Below are 20,748 nucleotides of genomic sequence, written 5' to 3' on the forward strand. Positions count from 1 at the left end.
CCAGCAGTGATCTGCAGTGGTTACTGAGGTAGGTTTAGCTGCAGCGGGTCTGACAGCAGACGCCTCCGAAGATCAGCTGTGCCATCAGGAACGCACCCTGACTTCTGCCTGCTGGGCCTGCAAAGACCTGCTGTGCCCTACAAACCATTCACACACCACAAAAGCCCAAAGTGAGAATTCTCTGCTGTGGGCCTACGGTAGGGAATGAAATGAACCCGGAGTAGAGGTTGATGACGAGAGCACGGATACCTGCCTGCTCCTCCAGCAGCAAGGAGGGCTGGGCTCAGCGCCGTGCCCCGATGCCCGACCTCAGCACAGAGCAAAGCCCCTGGAGGGAGCTCCTCGCAGCCGTTTCAGCCCCAGCGTTGGTTTGTTCTGTTGGTGACAGGCTGCCCAGCCCGGTGTGGCGACAAATTTAGCTCTTTCCGTTTCTAAATAGATTGGGAACGGGCGATCTCAGCTTTTGGACAGTAATCTAAAAATAAGTGGCTGAATATTATCTAGATAACTGGTTTTAAAATTCCTCTCTTCCTACATAAATTGTAAACAAGTAGAAAATTTAAATAGTATCTTGTAAAAAAAGCAAGGACAATGCAAGTTATACAAAAAGCGCCCTTCCTTGCCTCCTTCCTCCCCCTCCCTCCACCCATCCCCGCAGCTGAGCCTGAGCAGCCCTGGGAGGAGCTGGCGATCCTCAGCCATCTCCTCTCTCCTCCCAAACGCTGCTCCTGTTGCATTTCCAGTGTTATCTGTTACAAACGCTGCCACTGTCTTTGCACAGCACTGAGTCCGGGCCCCTCCCTCTGTGAGACAAGAATCGCTCTGCTATCAGAGATGTGGAGGAATTCCTTCAATATCCAAGAATTCCCTTAGGCCCATTAGAGAACATGTGGGTGTGACTGACCGTGGTGGCACCTGCTGATGTGACGACACGTCGGAGGGAGGGGAAGGTTTTTCTTCAAGAACAAGGAGTCCAGCAACGATGGCTGATGGGTAAATAACAGTTATCAAATAAATAATTACCTACAGAGAGGCCCTAACGAGGCAGGCAGCCGGGTGCTCAGTGACTGAAGCCTGCCGAAGGCCGGCTCTGACGCAGGCGTGAGAACGGCGGCTACACAACAGAGAAGCCGGCCTCGGCCTCCCGACGCACAAAAGCAGCGGCTGCCCAGAGGCGCCGTAACGCCGAGCGGCGCCGCCAGGCTCAAGCGCTGGTGCCGTCCTCCTCGATGACGCGGTTCATGCTGGTGCCGTGCGTGATGTGCGTCAGGGGGTTGCTGCTCAGGTCCCTGACGCTGCTGTGGCGCGATTGCTCGTTGAGCCGATGGGAGCTGCTGTGCCGGGAGTGGTCGGTGAGCCGGGACATGCTGCCGTGAGGGAGCCTTTCCTCTATGCCTCTGTAGCTGCAGGGCGTGTAGCTGGTGTGCAAACAGAGGGGATCGTATTGTCAGCACGGCAGTGTGGGGGAGCTCTGCTTTCCCACGTGCTGAGATGGCAGAATCGGAGTCACTCCGCTCGGAAAAGACCTCTAAGGTCAGCCAGTCCGACCCCGGCCCACCCCGCCGTGCCCACGGCCCAGGTCCCTCACTGCCCCATCCCACGGTTCCCAAACACCTCCAGGATGCTGACCCCACCACCTCCCCATGCTCTCAGAGCTCGTCCCACGTCACACACTCCACGTAAGAGAAGGAAACGCACCGGCCGTCGCGTGAGCGGTGCAGGCTGCCGTGGTAGCTGCTCACTTTGCTGTGCACGCTGCCCGCCTTGCTCCTCTGCTCGTCCAGCATGGCCAGCTGGGTGGAGGAGGCGTGGGTGGAGGTGCCCTGGGTGGAGGTGCCCCTGGACTTGCGGATGATGGGGGTGTTGGGGTCCCGCAGGAGAGACTGAGCGAAATCTGGCTCCTGCAGCACCTGGCGGCTCTCGTTGACAACTCTGAATTAGGCATGAGGTTTGAATAGTTAATGTCAATTAGCGCAATAAGGGCTGTAAGATGATCTCAGGAACAGCACTACAAGTATTTTACAAGCAGGACTTACGTTATAATGGCTTCGTTTGCCTAATTCTGAAGCGTTTAGAATTTGGGTATGTCAGCAAAGTTTGTGTTCTTGACTCCTTCACACTCTCTGCACCTGATGTACCAAATGCTGTCAGCCATGTGTGCATCCTACCAGGCTCTTGTGGATAAATCAACATTTGCTCCAACTCTGCAGGAGTCACTTTACTCAGCAGAGGGCCAGTTCTGCCATGGATGGCCAAGGCGACGCCACGGGGCAGCACCTTAAAGGCTTGCTATGTTTGCAGATCTATTTTGAAACAGCCACTTACTGAGACAATATTTATGATTATGAAACCAGGTATTCGTGGCTATTATGTAATCAAATACACTGTCTCTAAATTTATGCCATATCTCAACCTAAATTAATTTTGGCCCTAAAGAAGCTACAACACAATCTTACTGTAATTTTATCGGAGCGCTTGGGCTTTACGGTCAGAGGCATATGGGAAAATTAAACATAGAGACAATTGCTTTGAACTGCAATCATGGTGAAAACAGCTGAGGTTTAATTCCCACGTAACGATGTGATTCAGTGGACCGGATTCTAGATAGGTACCTTCACAAATGACAGCCCTCCATTCCACTGCTCTGCGCACAGCAGAGAAGCTGCAGTATTTAACTGAAACCTGATTCTCATTTTAAAACCAACAGAACAATGAAAATTTGATTCTGGGACCAAAGAATAAGAATGGCTAAAAATATGACTGTTCTTCAGGGCTTCATTTTTGGAGCAGTTGCTTGTGCTGTCCTTTGCTCCGCTGTAAATAAGGACAGAGAAAGCTGCCCCTACCTGCTCCTGGCCGTGCCTCCACAGGATACTGATCAAAATGCTGCCAGGACCACAGGGCAGGAGGACTTCAGTCAGCACTCGGCTGGTTTGTCTGTTTCAGTACTCACTCTTTTTTCCTGCGTCCGTGGAAAAAGCTGGCCCACTCAAAACAGGTCTTTTTGCTTCCAACCCAGAAGACAGAGGGTATCCCAACCACCAAAGCCATGAGATATTTCATCAGAAAGAGGATCAGATCCGGACGACTCATCTGAGTGACCTGCAGAGAGAAAGAGACCAAAAAGAACATCATACAAACCACCATAGCTGGCTTCTCCTCTTATTAACTCATTTAAAATAACTGTCTGTGCCTCGAGCCAAAGTAAACATCAACAGGGTTCCTTTGTTTCACGGCTCCAGAGAGCAGGACTGAATGTGAGGGCCGATCCACTGCGGAGTGAAACAAAAGCCCCAACCGCTGTGAGGTCCCAGCCTTTATTTGTACTTCTGGTCTTTTGTCTGTGCCCTGAATAACTGTGAAATACTTTCTAGTCTGCAAGTTATGAAGACTCATTTCTTTGACAGAACTAACCTACATAAAACCAGGTGTTACATTCGCTGTTGGGAAAAGTCCCAGTGGAAGGCTTCATGGGATGCTCAATGCTGACTCCTTACTCCCTGCCATTTCCTTCCCTTGGGAACGTAAGACATTAAGACATCACCAAGGTATGATGACCTGCTTATTGCCAACTCTGACCTCCCTGCATTTATCCAACGTGACCAGATGAATTCTTATGAATATTTGTGCATATTTTTGCAAATATTCATCCCAAAAGGAGTTGCTAGGAAAAGATGTGGGAGCAAATCCGAAGACGTCATTTCCAGACAGGTTTGTCAGAACAAATAGGCATGGAAGCCTTTTGTGGAGTCAACAAAAAGTGAGCTGTCAAGGGCAAATCTTGAAGAGCTGACGATGCAGAATTTAATTTAGAAGCATCACAAGCACGATTCTATTTCTCAGAGTTCATCTCTGCATGAAATGGGATCAAGGCTCCTCCCAGGTGAGTTCTCTCCTCAATGTATTTCACATCAGACCGCAGACCTCCTGGCCCTTGCAGGCATGGAACCACACAGCACGAGTCCTCTGGGCGGCTTTGGAGCCATCGTGTGAGGTTTCACCCAAGAAAAGGATATGGATATGTTAATGGTGACCCAATAAAAACCTATGCAGCAAAATCAAGCTCTCAGAAATTAACCCTATTATCTCATTTCATAACGTGCAAATGCGGCATGAAGTGGAATAAGTGGTGAAATTCATCACCTAATGTAGGCAATGCTCAGGTGAATTGTGGTGTTTCCACACCGTGCTGCCTGCTGGCCCAGCTCTCGTGGCAATGAGTGCAATCCCTATTCTTGTGTTGAAAACAAAATGAGAGTTGGAGCTCTGAAGGCCAGCGTGTGATGAGGTGCTCTGAAAGGGCACTTTTATCTCCTGGATTGAGTCAGACCGCTTTACGCTAGACAGCAGAAGCGAGGTGGTGTGTAAGCATTCACCCTCATCCCACTAAGGAACAGATATTACTTCCATGAACACACTGCATCCAACCATTTGATAGCAAAGCTCCTGGCTCCACGCATTTCTGCAGGGTGTTGCAAATTATTCCAAGCAAAAGTTGAAATCAATTCACCAAATACCTCTGGGTGAAAAGAGGAGCACCCTGCTCTCAAAGCAAACTATTCACACTCAACCATGAGCTTCTTTGCACGAAGCCAGCAATTCCAGCAGGAACACATGGTGGGCTCCCTAACCATTAATACTAAAGTGACTGCACCTGTCTTAAACAACATCTCTGTGGATTAGGAGACACTAATTGCAATTAACAAAGGAAAAATAAGACTCGAAATCACTGTTCCAGGAATATAAAACTGTAACTAATAGGTGCTTAAACCCAAAGCCTCCGAGCTCATTTCCAACAAGTATGGCACTGATGTAATTCCAAACCCAAACTGCCATTTTCTTTCAATAAGACACAGAAATGATTGCATGGATTTTAATAGCAGTAAAACCTCACAGCAGCTCCCTCGTGCTTACCCTTGGATTCCTGCTATTGAAATCCAGGGCACCTCCACATTTGCTCTGTCCATTTGTCTGGATGAGGAGCTACAAGATGTGGTTTCAGTGCTTGTGATAGCAATGGTAACGGGAGGACGGTTGGACCAGATGATCTTGTAGGTCCTTTCCAACCTTGTGATTCTGTGATTCCATGATTCTTTAGGCCTTCAGAGGCGCTCAGCCAGCAGGGGAACGGGCTGAGATGGAGCTGCAATAGAAGGCAGTGTGCTCTGCTCTGCTCTGCTCTGCTCTGCTCTGCTCTGCTCTGCTCTGCTCTGCTCAGGCACGTCCCGCCAGCAGCACAGGCACCGATGCTTCGCCGAGCAAAGACCAGCAAACAAGTTCTGTCAGCTACAAAGATTGCATACGTGATAGCAAGGCTTCACGCCCCAGCCCTGCTCCCATCTGCCAGGCTGCTGCCGCAGCTGGGCTGGTGTGAATCGCTTCCCTTGCTGAGCACAGAAAGACATTGGTGCGAACGCACCGCCGCCCTGCCGAACCCCCAGTAGCAGGTGTTCAGCGAGGAGGTTAAAAACATCCATTTCAGCGTTCCTCTGGGGAAAAACAATGCCTCTTTGTAGGCACGCTGTTAATTTAAGATGCTTATATAACTCATTTCTGAGTATCTTCCCCTTCTGCCCCTGAACGATCAACCTCGGTTGCTTTTTAGTGACAGAGACCGGTGGCCTCTTCCTGCTGCCACGTATGAAATCACACATTAATGAGCTGGCTGCACACGTGGAGTGAAAGCACAAACCCAACACCTGTCCCCCTCCTTTGGGGCCCGGTTCCACAATAAGGCCGATCATCTGATATTTCCCTAAGGATGAAAAGCAATGAAATTCAAATTAACTCATCCCTTTGTTGAGAGCAGAGGAAGCGGGGGAAGACCAAAGGGAATCTGATCCGACAGTCTCACTTTCATTACCATTTCCATCACTGTCACTGCTTTCAAATTCAGGATATTATACACGTGCTGCTCATTTCCCAGCAAAATGCAGCTGCATTTCTCTCTCTAAAATCAAATTATTTTTTCAGTTCATTAGAATCTCGCCTGTTTTACTCCACAGGCAAACGAGGATCCATGCAACCTCCCTGGCTACAGGGCAGCACAAGCTGAAGAACAGAGCAACTCCAAGCAACTGTGAACGGCCAACCTGACGTAGCCCTGATGTAAGAGCTGGTGAGGAAGACAGCCACCCATCCTTCAGCAGCTTCAGAACGGGTCAGGTCTGTGTGAAACAGTCACAGCAGGCTCTGGAGACGTCCAAAAGAAACTAACAGAAGCTGTTCTGGCTCTAAATGCCAGAAGCTGCATGGCAACGCTGCTCTGAGCAGAATAAATACCAACATTCAGGTCCTGCATGGCAGAATGGCTGAGAGCTGTCACACAACAACACTGACGCCTTTTGTTTCTTGCTCTCAGTTGCACTTTCCTGCTTACTGCAGGGACACAAAAGATCCATCCATTAACTTCGCCCATTGGATCACAGTAAAACAGTTGTCAGAACAATTATGAGAAAACATTAGCAAATATTCCCCAGAATGACTTCATAACTACCGAGTTGCTGTATGCCCAGAGTGGAAACTAAAGCAGCGTGTTCGGTCTGTGCAACTTGGGCCAACCTGATCCAAGCTAATAATAAATGCAATATAATAATAATAATAAATAAATAATAATGGTAAATAATAATAATAATAAAGCAATGCAATAGAAGTGTTCAGATTACCACCTCGATAGGCTTAGAGGCCATTCTGGAGGAGACGTTCCCAGAGATGCCAGTGTTGGCTCCAGCACTGCACATCTGTCTCACAACACCAAACGCATCCAAAGCACTTTTTTATCCCCAAGAATTCAACCTGGGTGCCTGAGAAACCCATCCTTATGAAACCTGCCTCTACGGTACCTCTGAAATACAAAGCAGCATATTTTAGAAGGACTTCATTTGAGTTTCTCTGCCATGCTGAAATTATTCAGCCCATAGGAGGCTGTGATGCCCCATCCCTGCAGGCATTCAAGGCCAGGCTGGATGTGGCTCTGGGCAGCCTGGGCTGCTGGTTGGACACAGCAGGGGTTTGGAACTGGATGAGCATTGTGGGCCTTTGCAACCCAGGCCATTCTACGGTTCTATGATTCTGTGATTCTGTGATTCTGTGATTCACAGAAGATCAGCACTGGTTTTCAGTAGAAGCCTTTTGTCTGCATCGGAGCCTCATCATCTACCATAACAGCTTTGTGTAATGCAGCACAGGAGCAGCTGCCACAGGGCTGCAGGCTTCTCATCACCCATCTCCTTGAAAAGGGCTCCCACAGGACAAGCAGAAAGGCCCTGACTCACGGCTGCAGCCTAACGCCTCCCCTCCAACACATCCGCCCTTCAGGCCCTGCGGTTGCTCACAGTGCCAGCCAGGAGCTGCTGTAAGCAGGCGTGCTGCTGGCTGCTCCTGCCTGCACCAGGTCCTGCAGCTATCCTGTGCCAATCCTAGGATGTGCTGATCTGCAGCTCCAGGAAACGACTGCTGGGAGAAAGGCCAAGGGGAAGCTGCGTGTCAGAGAAGCCGTTGGGATGTCGTGCGGTTGGTGGCTTTATCTTGAAATGAAAGACAGCGTTCAGTCGCAGCAACTGATTTTTGTAAGTGCTAGCAATGGTTTGTAATTAGAGAGACTGCCCAAGTGCCTGCGTTCTGATTGGTACCAGAAGCTCCTGCTGCCATTCAGAAAAACACAGCTCCCCAAATTCAGATATCAGCACCTCACTTGGAATTAAACAGCGAGTCCAGAGAACAAAAAACTGAATGAGTCAGAAAAAGTGATTCCTGGGACAACTCCGCTGCATGTGGATTAAAACCTCTGCAGCAGTAACACCCACTTTGGCGTTCTGCTCTCCTTCTTGAACATATTCAACCCTTGCTGCAGCAGCCAGCAATGGCACACGATGCCGCTCAGTTCTGCAGCCCTCAGCTCCTGTGTAGTTCTCTCCTTTCCAATTGAGCTTCATGCACGAGCACGCTGCCACCCTGCCAGCACTGCCTCAGACTTTAGCAGCTATTTTCAGTGTTCCTTACAGTTTTGGAAAACTAACTGCATCCCTTCTTACCCTTCTTCTGCAAGGCTATGCACACCCATACATCCTGCATGGGTTTCCTTAGGAAAGCCCTATGCTTTGACCACAAGGCTTGGCTACGTGATGCCCACCGCTTCCAACCTCAGCTTCTCTCAAACAAGAGCATGGAACACAGTTATTCATGTCACATCCCTACCTAAAAACTGCTCTGAGTTCTCTCTCAAAGCAGCTGCTCCAGGATTGGGGATGAAAGTGTATTAAAGCTGAGAACCACAGAATCGAAGAATGGCCTGGGCTGAAAAGGACCACAGTGATGGTGCCGTTCCAACCCCCTGCTGTGTGCAGGGCCACCAACCACCCGAGCAGGCTGAGCACACACAGCAAAGCATTTTTAGAAAGACAAGTCCCAGACTTCAGTCGTGAACACTGTGTGCTCAAAGCCTTACCTCTGATTTGGGAATGCTCTCTATTATCCTCCTGTTAAGTACCTTTCTATTTGCAGGCTATTCTGACTTCATTCCATGACAACTAAGCAATCTCTCAAAGTGCTCACAGTGGAAGCTGGACTTCATTGCACACGCTGTGCCCTGTGGCACCACTGATACAGTGCCTGGAATTACAATTTCCTGGAAAGCCAATGAAACTGCTGCCAGTGGTAAAACCATCAGAGCTGTCTGTTCCAAAGCAAGTAACTCTTCTAAGAGACCGAGGTTTTAAGAGCTCCTTAAAAATAACAATACAAGGAAAACACAAGTGAGAAAGGCAAGAAAGGCAAAAATGCCATTTAGCATCTCTGAGCTGGTAAGATGAACCCTACAACAGCCAAGGAACACCAAAGAGCTCAAGGACAGCCACCCGATGGAACTCACTGCGAGGCAGAGCGATTAGGCACACAAACAGCATCTGCTGAGATACTGGAAGAAATGTACATCCACACCAAACCAAAGATGTTCAACCTGAGGAGGCTGTGGATGCCCCATCCCTGCAGGCATTCAAGGCCAGGCTGGATGTGGCTCTGGGCAGCCTGGGCTGCTGGTTGGTGACCTGCACACAGCAGGGGTTGGAACTGGATGAGCACTGTGGGCCTTTGCAACCCAGGCCTTTCTGTGATTCTGTGATTCTATGATACTTGCCAGCTGGCCCACAGCCATTTTGGCATGGCTGTTCAACACCTCAAAGCAACTTGGAAACCCAGTGAAAAGAGTCAGAATCATCAGTGAATGCCTGGTGCCAACCTGTGCGACCCAATGCAGGGGGTTGGACTCCATGGTCTCTTGAGATTCTGTGGTTGTGTGAAATCAGAGCTCCAAACTCAATGTTTTTCCTATGCTTTCAACAGCAATGAAAACTCAATGGAAAAAAGTGCTTCCTAGACAATCAGAACTAAAGGTTGTTCTAGATATGAAAGCCGCTTATTAAAAAGAGAACAGAGTGAAATTGAGAGCTCAAAAACAGCAAGATCTGACCTCCTTTGACAAACCACAAAAGGAAAATAGGAAAAAAAGGTGACCTTGAGCAGTCACACATAGGTACAGGGACCACTCTGCCTGTCTAAAGATAATGGTTGAGAAATCAGCACTTCCCTTTGTCTCCAGCTCAGTCAATCCAATTAGAAAGCAAAAAAAAACCAGACAGAAATGACTCACATGGATGAAATGATTGCTTTCACTCAATATGTTAATGCACTGGGAATTATATGCATGTGAAGGTGAGATAAGAAAATACGGTGTGCAGTAATCAGTCCTTGATGTGCATGGAGACAGCACTGATATTACTAAAGCTGAAGAGAATTCCAGGAAATTAGATAGAACATCTAATTTTTCCTGGGCATTTAAGGCAGGAGGAATTACCCGAAGCACTGCTGGGACACTGAGTGACACAGGGCTGAATGCTGCTTCTCAGAGTCGGCATTGATTTGGTTTTGAAGAGAAGTGCAGCTCATCATTCCCATTTGCTCGGTCTCTTCTGAGTAAACAGCAATAAGGAAAAGATGTTTTTATCTCACCTTCTTTTTTTTTGAGGGCAGAATAATTGAATTCAACGAGAAGCAGTTCCTCAGGGCAGATTTAAGCAAATCCATTACCTCTTCTAAGAGGAATTCTAAACAACAACTAATGAAAAAGAGGGAGGAGAAATGAAGATTTATAGACAGCTCTAAATCTATTCTCTTTATGCCTGTGCCACACACAAGCGGTGCTAAGACATCTCTTAACAAAGCCTCTTTTCTTTCCCCAGCTTAGTGCCCTGCCCCGCATGCTTCTGAAGGCCCACTGTAACACAGATGGCAGAACAGCTGAGATTTGGTATTTAAAATATCATGGCAAAACCCCTGATTAGTAGAGGAAACAACAAGAACCGGAAAACGCTCTGTACTGCTGCCAACCCAACTGGGGAACGACCCAGCTTCATGTGCAGGCCCAAAAAGCAGAGCCTACGTCTCAACAACGACTTCTTGTCACTGTGTTTGCTAAGATGTATGGAAGCCCCATCTTTTCTTCTCTTTGGTCTGCGTGTGCGATTGTCCCGAAGCACTTGTGCGTGAAAATAAAGCCTGTGTCAACAAGGGTTACCCTTCACCCACAGTGCAGCCATGGGAAAAGACATTCTGCTACGGGAGCGTTTCGGAGCCGCACGCAACTCAGCTTTACTGCCGCACAGTTTAAATCCCCAGCACACATTCAAATGGCCAGCAGTAAGTCTGGGGGGGGGAGAAGTCTGTGCTGTGTGTGGAGAAACCAAACCCAAGCACGGGCTGCAGAACCTGGGCTGAAATGTCTAGCAGCACATCTCTGGGCCGTTCAGCAGGGAGGGAATGAAGGCAGATGAGTGCACGCTCCCATGGCCTGGCTCACAGCCTACCAGCTCTTTACCACCAGCGTCGCTTCTCAGTTGGCACCTGCTTGTAAAAGAACTTCCCTGTGTTGAAAGGGTTCTGCAAGAAGCCAAGCACGGTCTCTGGTTTCAGTGCTCCTGCGGTGTGTGTTCAGGGCACCAGGCAGAAAGCAAAGCAAAGACCAACCCGTGCCAAGTGGGAATTAAATGCACTTCAAAATGGGCCCCCCGCCCCCGTTACGTGGGCAGCTCTACAGAGGGATGCAAACCAGGCAGATGAAACACCTTGTGACTGCTGGCCAACCAGGAGTCTGAAATGAAGAGATATTGATCTCAGAAGTGCATTTGGACACATCTAAAACCACCTTGGAAATTCACAGTAAAAAAAAAAAAGGGATCGGATCTAAAAGTGTCTTTGGGAAAAAGGGAAACAAGAAACCTGACAAATTCCTGAACCTAAAGCCGAGATAACCGCCAATATTGAAATCCAGCTCCCCAAAGCTAATTGTCAATTAATGCACTAACAGCAATCTATAATGCAGTTTAATTTAAATGTTAGCAGATATATATTAGCAAGCCTGTACTTGGCTTCCTTTGTGCCTGTACCAGATACACAGAACTGCCACCGACAGGGAAGAGGCTCCCTCCACAAAACATTCCTTCTTTTGAAGCTCTTGGTAGCTTAGGTAACCACCATTAATCCTCTCTTTTCTCCCTGACACCAGCAATAAGCAGAAGCGAGTGGGTGAGAATTCCCATCTTCAGTCAAAACCCATCTGACACTGCTGCAGAGCATGGCTGGGGCTTGGAATGAAACAGAGCAAGCAGAGGGGGAAAAAGAAGTCGGGAGAGACTATTTGTGTTGCTGCTAGAAATGACAGCTGGCTCTACATCTTCTTAAAGCATCCACTCAATAGTCAGCTGCTTAAATATATCGTGGCAGTTATGAGTTTTTAAAGCCAAGATGACAAGGAAAATAGAAAAGACTTCAGAAGATAGGCAAGGCACAGGAACTGCTTCAAGAACTCGCTCAGAAGGTCAGCAGCAAAACCAGCTGTGTTGTGCTCATGGTTTGTGTGAAAATCCTCTTCTCCATCAGTAATGGAAGCACATCTGTATTATGCTTAGCAAAGCAAAATGATCTCCGTGGGATTCCCAAACACAATCCTGTGTCCTTCCAAGCATGTGGTCTTAGATTCTTATTTATGTCTTCTTTTCCAAGAAGAGCAACAAACATTTTCTTTCAGGATCTAGAAAGTGTTTAAGGGGTATTGATGCATAACCTCAATCTGAACAAGAGAAGCTGGAAGAAAAAACAACAAAAACCCATCAAAAAAAAACCACCCCAAAACCCAACTTCTGTTCTCTCTGCCCCCAAAACATCCCTAGACTTTTCCAGCCAAGAATCCTAATTACATTAGGACACATCTAAATAGCAACAAATGTGACCTCTTCAACCCAGCAGAACATCAAGCCAGGGCACAGCTCATCAGAACACAAACCAAGCAGTACAGAAGTGCCCCTATCTCTGCTTCAGAGCAGAAAAGGAAGCTGGGAGAACCACCTCAGTCAGAAGCATCTGGAATGAGCTACCTGGATGGTGCTCAGTAACTGTACTTTCCATCTTCACACTGATTTCTATCTAGTATATGCCTAATATTTTACCTCTGAAATTGCACTGGCTTGTATGAGGCCAAGCCCAAAAGCTGAAGAAATGTACAACACAGGGATGCAGGCAGTGTGCAAATGCTTAGTGCTGCTCTCAGGTTAAATCTGCTGCAAACAGTGTCTGAGTGGATATCCAGCACCCAGCACAAAACCGAGATCCTAACAGAAAATGGAAAAGAAAGTGAGCTTCCAATACAAAACCAGACTTTGCAGTCTGTTCTGAACTCAGCCTGCCAGCAAGTCTTCCCCATCTACAGTGAATCAAACGTGCTACCCACATCCCCTTCCATCCTCCTAAATAACAGCTATAAGATAAGCAGGGAGCACTGTGTTTACTCTCAGCAAGTTAAGCACCAAAGTGTTTCAACCCAATGAGTTTTGCCCACGTGGTTGGGCAAGTTGTGAACATCAGATCACAAGCAAAGATAATTCATAGCGCTCGGTTTCATTTCTCAAAGACTCACTGGGATAGCAGATGCCTTTGAAATAGTTTTTTTCCTCTTGCCTCTCTTTAACATCTAAATTAGATGTCTTTCCCACCAGCACAGTGCTCAGCCCAGCCCTGAGGCATTTGAGAAAGCTGTGGGGAGTCTGGGTACGCTCAGATCTAACAGGAATGTGCCTTCACTCAAGACCTTTCTGATTTTGCAGAATACCTGATTTTGTGGATCAGTCCAATTAACCTTTTCAGGCCAAAACCACTTTACACAGTTCAACTATCGGAGTAAGAAAAGAGGTAAAATTTTTAACATCACAGTCTGCCATCCCAAGAGAGCAAGCCCACACTGACCACTGGATGCTGCCTTTTTGTAAGAGGAACATGTATTGCAATCAGTCATAGAATCACAGAATCATAGAATAGCCAGGGTTGGAAGGGACCTCAAGGATCACGAAGCTCCAACCCCCTGCCACACGCAGGGCCACCAACCTCCACGTTTAATACCAGCCCAGGCTGCCCAGGGCCCCATCCAACCTGGCCTTGAACACCTCCAGGGATGGACGGGGCATCACAGCCTCTCTGGGCAGCTGTTCCAGCACCTCACCACTCTCATAATAAAGAACTTCCCCCTGACATCCAACCTCAATCCTCCCTCCTTCAACTTAAAGCCATTTCCCAATGTCTTGCTGCCATCTACCCTTTCAAAGAGTTGAACTGACCTTGGAGACAGATTTTCCTCAGTATCTATATCCCTTCGTAGCCAGATTTTTGTCAGTTTTAAGACTTATGTCCATGGATGGGAGTAAATCAGTGTCCCAGGGTGATTGCCTTTGTCACTCCCAAGAGGAACAGAAAGAGGAACCACAGGGGGTTGGAATGAGGTATCTGTAGGGTCCCTTCCTTCCATCCCCTATGGTTCTATGAAAACTCTGCCAGTCTCCTTTGTTCTCTGTACATCAACATCCTGTAGATGTGATTATTTTATGATTGGATTCCCTGACTCTGTGCTTCAATATTGCACCTTACCTCCATGCAAAAACTGTGCTACGCTCTCATAAAAGACCATATATCAGAGATACAACCTCCAGGTCAGAATTTTAATGCACGCAGCCCAGCTCAAATACTACACGTTCATGATGGGAATAGGAGGCTCTATGGCTGTGCAAACGAATATTACTTTCCACTACATGAACTCTCCTTCCACAAAAACTTTCATCTGTTTTTTGAGGACAAGCATCCATTTCTTTTTTATGGCCATGAATGGAAAGTGAGGAATCAACATAAAATTCAGCTGCTCCTTTGAATATTGGTGCGTTGAAAGTAAATTACAAAGATGTAATTTGCCCCTCAAGAACAAGAAGAATGTCCCAACAATGTTGAGAATGGAGAGGAACAGGTTAAGGCACTGTTAGGCTGCTGTGAGTAGGTATTTCAGAGGAGTGATCCTCTGGAAACAGTTTACAGCACTGCAATTACTGTGAATGGTCCTTCTAGCATAAAATAATTATTTCTGGTAATAAGTTATTCAATTTGTCATCATTCATATTGAAAGAAAGATGATCTAATATAAAAGCTTTAATATTTTAAGCTAAATTAAGAAATCTGCCCAGGCTGATACTAAACTCCCTGAGTGCTTCGCTCCCCAAATCCTGTCTAAGTGCACACAAGAACCTAACGAGGTTCAACAAGGCCACGTGCAAAGTGTTGCACCTGGGGCAAGGAAATCCCTGATATGACACAGTCTGGGAGAAGAACTTGAGAGCAGCCCTGCAGAGAAAGGACTTGGGGTCCTGGTGAACAAGTGGCTGGGCATGAATCAGCCAGCAGCATCCTGGGCTGCATCAGCAGAGGGCGGCAGCAGGGCAGGGAGGTGATCGTCCCCCTCCACTCTGCCCTCGTGAGGCCCCAACTGCAGCACTGCATCCAGGTCTGGGGCCCCCGGTACAGGATGGATGTGGGGCTGTTGGAGCAGGGCCAGAGGAGAGCTGTGAAGAAGCAGGGGCTGAAGTGCCTCTGCTGTGAAGAAAGGTTGAAGGAACCGGGCTTGTTCAGCATGGAGAAGAGAAGGCTGCAGGGAGACTTCATTGCAGCCTTCCAGTACAAGGAGCTGACAAGCAGGAAGGGGACCAGCTTTTTACATGGTCTGATAGTAATATGGCAAGGGGGAATGGCTTCAAACTAAAAGAGGGGAGATTTAGGTAAGATGTTAGGAGGAAATTCTTTACCCAGACAAGTGAGGTCCTGGCACTGCTGCCCAGAGAGGCTATGGATGCCCCATCCCTGAAGGTACTCAAGGCCAGGTTGGATGGGATACTGGGCAGCCTGATGTAGTGCATGGCAGCACTGCCCACAGCAGGGGATTGGGACCAGATGGTCTTCAAGATCCCCTCCAACCTGGGCCATTCTATAAAGTCGATACCCACAAAAGCAGTGCATCTCTCCTGTAATGGGGAAAGTACAACTGCACTGCTTGTACATACCATAAATAATTATTACTTCTCATTTTGTGTTGGTTTTTTTTTTTGTTGCTACAGGACACTAAAGGGAACAACACTCCCTCCACTCAATTTCTGGTGGATTAAGCTCTGTGCCCTCACAGCCACAGCACAAGAGGGATGACTGCTGTCTGATTTTGGCATTTGCTGCCCAGACTAAAGCTGCTACCTGACCTCCAGCAGCCAAAAATTCTAGAGAAACGTGAGCACCAGGACGTGTTCATGAGGAGAGCTGCTGCACGCTTTCAGAAAACCTTCCCATGCTTCTTCATCTCTCCCAGGAACCAGCAGTGCAGAGAGAAGGCAAGCTAAGGTAACACCAGCTCCAGTTTGCCCTGCATCTTCTCCTCAAAGAGAGGGAATATTGGAATATTGGAATATTGGAATATCTTTGTGGCCAAAAAATAAAAACAGCTTTCATTGTTATGCACAAGATTTACACTGCTCAGATTAACTGAAATAGCAGGAATGGCATGGATCCAGTTGTGTCAGGACAGACAGCAGGTAGAAGAGCTAAACATTTTGCAAGGCAAGTAACAGCTGCCTCCTAGACTCCACAAATAACACAGTGATATGTAGCCAGCCTGACCCCAGAAGCACGCAGGTAGCCAGAAAATCAAAGCATAAAGGTATCCATTTGCTTTCTCTAATTTGGGATCTTTCAGAAACTATTTTGCCCATTTTAAGCACTCAGAGAAATGTTCCCATTTTTCACTTGAACCCCCCTTGCTGAGGCTCCCTCTGGCTTGGCAGCAGCCAGGAGCATCTGCAGCACGATGATCTCCTGCACAAGGAGCCACCAGGAGAGACGTGCTGTGTCAGCTGCATATTCCACCCCCCATGAGCGGTTCTCCAGAACGATTTACTGTGGCATCGTCCTGTGATGACAAAGCTGAAGCAAGGGTTGAACGGATCGATCAATTGTTAACCTCAGATTTGCTGCTGCTGGACGAAGCACATCCACACAAGCAGCAAACTGCAGTACAAACCCAGCGGAGTTACACACAGAAACCCTACACTTACTGTGGAATCAGCTTAGGACAGACGTTTCTCCAAGCATGACAGAACTGAAATTCATATATTTGAAACTGGAGTTAACTAACGTTAAGGCTGAGAAAAATACCGTCTTATTTCTGAGCGACGCTCTCTAGAAAGCTTTAAGGTTCCTCTAATTTAATAATTCATTTCACTTGCACGAACTAAGTACAAAATGATTTCTGCCGCTGCTTTGTTCATCTGCTGCAGTTCTATGTCAGCACAGCTTAAATGGAGAAGCATGTTCAGCTTAAGAAAAAAAAATGGATTGGGTTAGAAGAAAAACCTTTCTAACACTCCCAAGGGTCTATGGGTCCTTCAACCCAATTTGACATGAATGAAAGCATTATTGTTCTTTTGACTCCTGCTGAGCCATTATGTGAATGGTTTGCTGGAGACTCCAGCAGCCTTTTACAAATGTTTTCATCGTGCTACAAACCAGGATTCTGGTCCTGAGACATCAGAAGTTTCAACATTTAAAACAGTTTTTCTTCTACGTTACGAGAGAGCAACATTCATTTCTGACAGACATACGGAAGGGCATTTGACAAGTGAGAGAAAAAACACATCTCTCTCTTTCTCTCTTTGTATGCATTAATCAATTTAACATATTAAAAAGTGCAGCAATGAAGAGTCAATCAAGCAAATGAAACTGAACACACCCACTGACAGATATTTCCTGCCATAAAAATGCTTGCACATTGGATGGGAGGGAAGAGTCACACCCTAATAAAAGGTAAGAGAAAACAATAAAAAGGGTTAAAAGGTAATAAAAGGATTCTTATCAAGCTACATAACCTAAGCCAAACCTCAAAGTGATATTTTTCTGCATTAAAATGTGAGCTTTGATGATCCAGCCGGTGTTTCAACTGCTTCAGAGCCAAAATACTGACTTTGTAAAAATCTTTACACCACCACATAATAGCTGGCTGCTGCACAGCCCTTCTGAATTAAAGTTGCTTTCAAATCAGTTGCAGAAGAAATACCATTCCAAATCCAGCTCACCACTTTGGTTCAAAAAAGAAGGAAAGTAGGATTTGAGTAATTAACACAGTACTTCATCTACAACTATAATAGCATAATAATGAAGTAAATGGTGGACAGTTTGATAGCTAATGCTCTTAACTGCCTCCTGTCCCTGCAACAGCTCAATTAAACAGCAGGCAGGTACACGTAATTTTCTTTACAGACAGAGCTGAAGAGCTGTAAGCTCTGACTTCTCTCAGGAGACATTTCAAACCAGATTTCACACAGTTGTTTCTGACACGTGCGTGGATTGCTCTAAAACAAGCACAGAATGTGTAAGCTGATGAAGGCAACAGAACTGGTAGGGAAGACCAACAGAATCCAGAAAAAGCAGTAAGGAGGCTGATTACAGCTCAGCTTAAATGCCAAAACTCCTACCACATCTCTAGAGACCAACAGTAAACTCACTCAGATCTGCTCATCAAGTTGGTTTAAAACAGCATCTTTATAACCTGCACAGGTTCTACACAGCCGAGAAACACCAAAGACATTATATATAACAAAGAAGTACCAAGCAGCTGATGCAAAGCTTCCAATCATGCTTACTCTTCCAGAAGGTCTAAGTCTTTATCCCAATACCTTGAGCAGGGCAAGAACATCCCTTGTGGGAATAGCACCACTTTCAATAAAGATGACAATAAAGTCTTACCGCAGCCTCACAACATCCAGTTTCTGCACTGCTGAACACTTCAACACTTGATATCGATTTCCTCACCTGGTAAGGACACGGGATGTGATATTCCCTGCAGCGTTCTTGAATCCACGTCGTCTCCCACACCCCTCGATAAGCCTGCTCATAGAAATAGCAGCCAATTACAACCAACAGTGGCACGAGGTACAGAACACTGAACACGCCAATCCGGATCATGAACTTCACTAGCTTGTCTTGGTTCTCTTTTTCTAATGGGATTTCAATGCGAACCCGATTGAGAGAGATAATGCCAGCTAGCAGAAGGGAAACTCCAACAACAACATACAGGCAGAGGGGTGCAAGTACAAAGTATCTTAATGCATCCACATCATAGAGGCCAACAAAACATACGCCGCTAATATTGTCACCTTCAATTTTATTCATTGCTAAGAGGACGATGGTTAGAGTTCCTGGAATGCCCCAGGCGCTGGCGTGGAAGAGCAACGCTTTCTTCTCGATCGCTTCACTGCCCCATTTTGGCACGGCTGCCAAGAACCACGTGATGGTAAGAATGACCCACCAAACACTGCCAGCCATGGTAAAGAAATAGAGCACCATGAAAAGCATGGTGCAGGCTTTGTTGTGAGAGCCCTGCGTCACCGTGGAAGCCTTGTACTGGGCAGGACTAGACGCGTTACACGCTACTCGGTCTTCAAGCAGAAAGCCAATGAAGAAGATTAATGACACCATCATGTAACAGACGGCGTAAAATATTATCGGTCTTTCTGGATAGCGAAATCTTGTGACATCGATCAGAAAAGTTAAAAAAGTAAACAAGGTAGCAGAAAGGCAGACGATGGAGATCACTCCGATGAAGTAGCGAGCAAAGGAGAGCTCTTCACGCCGGAAGTACATATTTGGACAAGGAGGGGAACAGTCCCGTACCCTCAGGAAAGAGTAACCCAGATCGGGGTCTATTTTCAACTCTCGAGGACACCAAAAACCATAATCCCTCTGTACCGCCATGGGGGCCTCTTCGGTGGGCTCCCCACCCAAACTGAGGTCAACAAGACGAGGATACGGTTCATCACAATCCGGGAATCTAGAAAGCAAGAAAGAATGATTTACAAGAAAGGCACGTGTAGTGTGCAAAGGCTGCCAGCCTCACTTACATGTCTGACATTAGGCACTGAGACTGGAAAGAAAACAGAGACAATCCACACAACAGGTAATCCACAGATTACTATTCCAAACATAAACAAGCTTTAGAACTTCCCGTCCCAGACTGCAGTAGACGTCAAAACTATGAAGTACGTGTGAAAATAGAGAAACAAATGGGTAAGGGGAATGTTGAGGCCTTAAGCATAAGAGTGAAGATACACAATTCATGTCAGGAAGTCTCTACATTTAGCTTTACTGTGCCCAAGGAAGAATGATTTTATAGAGCACTTAAAACCCTTTCCCTAAACAACCCTACTAACTGCTATCAGGCAGGATACCGCACTAATTAGACCAAACATCCACCTAGCATTAATACTAGCACTAATACACTGAAATTAGAATGAAGGTATTTCTACAATTAGGGCAAGGAGTGCTGAGATGCAATCTTATGCTTTCGGTAAGTTTGGCTCTTTGGTTCCTCCCCCTGTTAGACATTACTGCCTCAGCAAGCACTGAGCTTAAACTAAACATGCTTGCTTCTCTGCCACAGTGCACGTTTGGTGCACTGACACTAACAAAGCATGAGTAAAGCTTCCAGAGTTTTATCTCCAGTTTTGAAATTTTACTACTGACATTGGTCTTAGGAGGACCTACAGGGCCCGGCCATCTGTTTGCAGCACAGACAGAGCAATCTTTGACCCTGATTGCCAGGACCTAGAAACATCCTCTGACTTTCTCTTTGCTAAAATAAACGCTTTTCATTGTTTTCTATTCTCTCCTATTCAACTGTAAGGGACTATTTCTTCTGATTGCACTCCTGAATGCTATTAGCTGTTAAGTCATGTATTCAAAAAAAAAATGCATGAAGAGATTGTTTTCCATTTCAGCTACATCATTTCATATAAATTAGAACAGCCTGGAATACTTTGCTGTAGCATTATTTCTGTAACGTAAAGCTGAAAACATCTTTCCATACAGCATGAGGCAGACACTCTGAAAACAGAGCTTTGAGATTTGAGATGCTCGTTGAACCCAGCCAGCTCCCCTCAGAAAAACTGACCCTTCATCTCCAGTGTATGTAACTTTGCATGCCTCTCAGAAGAATTTAGCACCATGTATCCTACTTTGGTATTCCAGACAAATCCAGGTCTGCATACATGATGAGGCAAATAGGTATATCATTAGAATGTGAATATGTATGCACTTCTTACAGGAACTGCCTATTTAAATTTTCAATTAATCTCTTGGGTAGATGACAGAAATATGAATCTAGTTTCCTCACAGAATCACAGAATGGTTGGGTTGGAAAGGACCTCAAGGATCACAAAGCTCCAACCCCCTGCCACATGCAGGGCCACCAACCTCCCCATTTCATAGCAGCCCAGGCTGCCCAGGGCCCCATCCAACCTGGCCTTGAACACCTCCAGGGATGGACGGGGCATCACGGCCTCTCTGGGCAGC

The 20,748-nt window shown here is 46.6% G+C and overlaps 1 protein-coding gene across 3 annotated transcripts in view; it reads right to left on the reverse strand.

Annotated features, from left to right (window-relative positions):
* Positions 1-336: 336 nt before the first annotated feature.
* FZD3 (frizzled class receptor 3) overlaps positions 337-20,748 on the reverse strand; it is a 49,352-nt gene continuing 28,940 nt past the window's right edge. For 2 of the 3 annotated variants that reach the window (XM_052692126.1, XM_052692117.1), the window contains exons 4-7: positions 18,211-19,228; positions 2,954-3,102; positions 1,699-1,932; positions 337-1,418 (exon numbers count right to left, since the gene is read on the reverse strand). In XM_052692126.1, coding sequence (XP_052548086.1) covers positions 1,205-1,418; positions 1,699-1,932; positions 2,954-3,102; positions 18,211-19,228 — 1,615 coding nt within the window. In that variant the 3' untranslated portion in view covers positions 337-1,204. The remainder of the gene's footprint in view (positions 1,419-1,698; positions 1,933-2,953; positions 3,103-18,210; positions 19,229-20,748) is intronic. The other variant, XM_052692132.1, reaches the window with a different exon arrangement.

The sequence above is a fragment of the Tympanuchus pallidicinctus genome, unplaced genomic scaffold (assembly GCF_026119805.1).
Source record: "Tympanuchus pallidicinctus isolate F22 unplaced genomic scaffold, pur_lepc_1.0 scaffold1, whole genome shotgun sequence".
Taxonomy (NCBI): domain Eukaryota; kingdom Metazoa; phylum Chordata; class Aves; order Galliformes; family Phasianidae; genus Tympanuchus; species Tympanuchus pallidicinctus.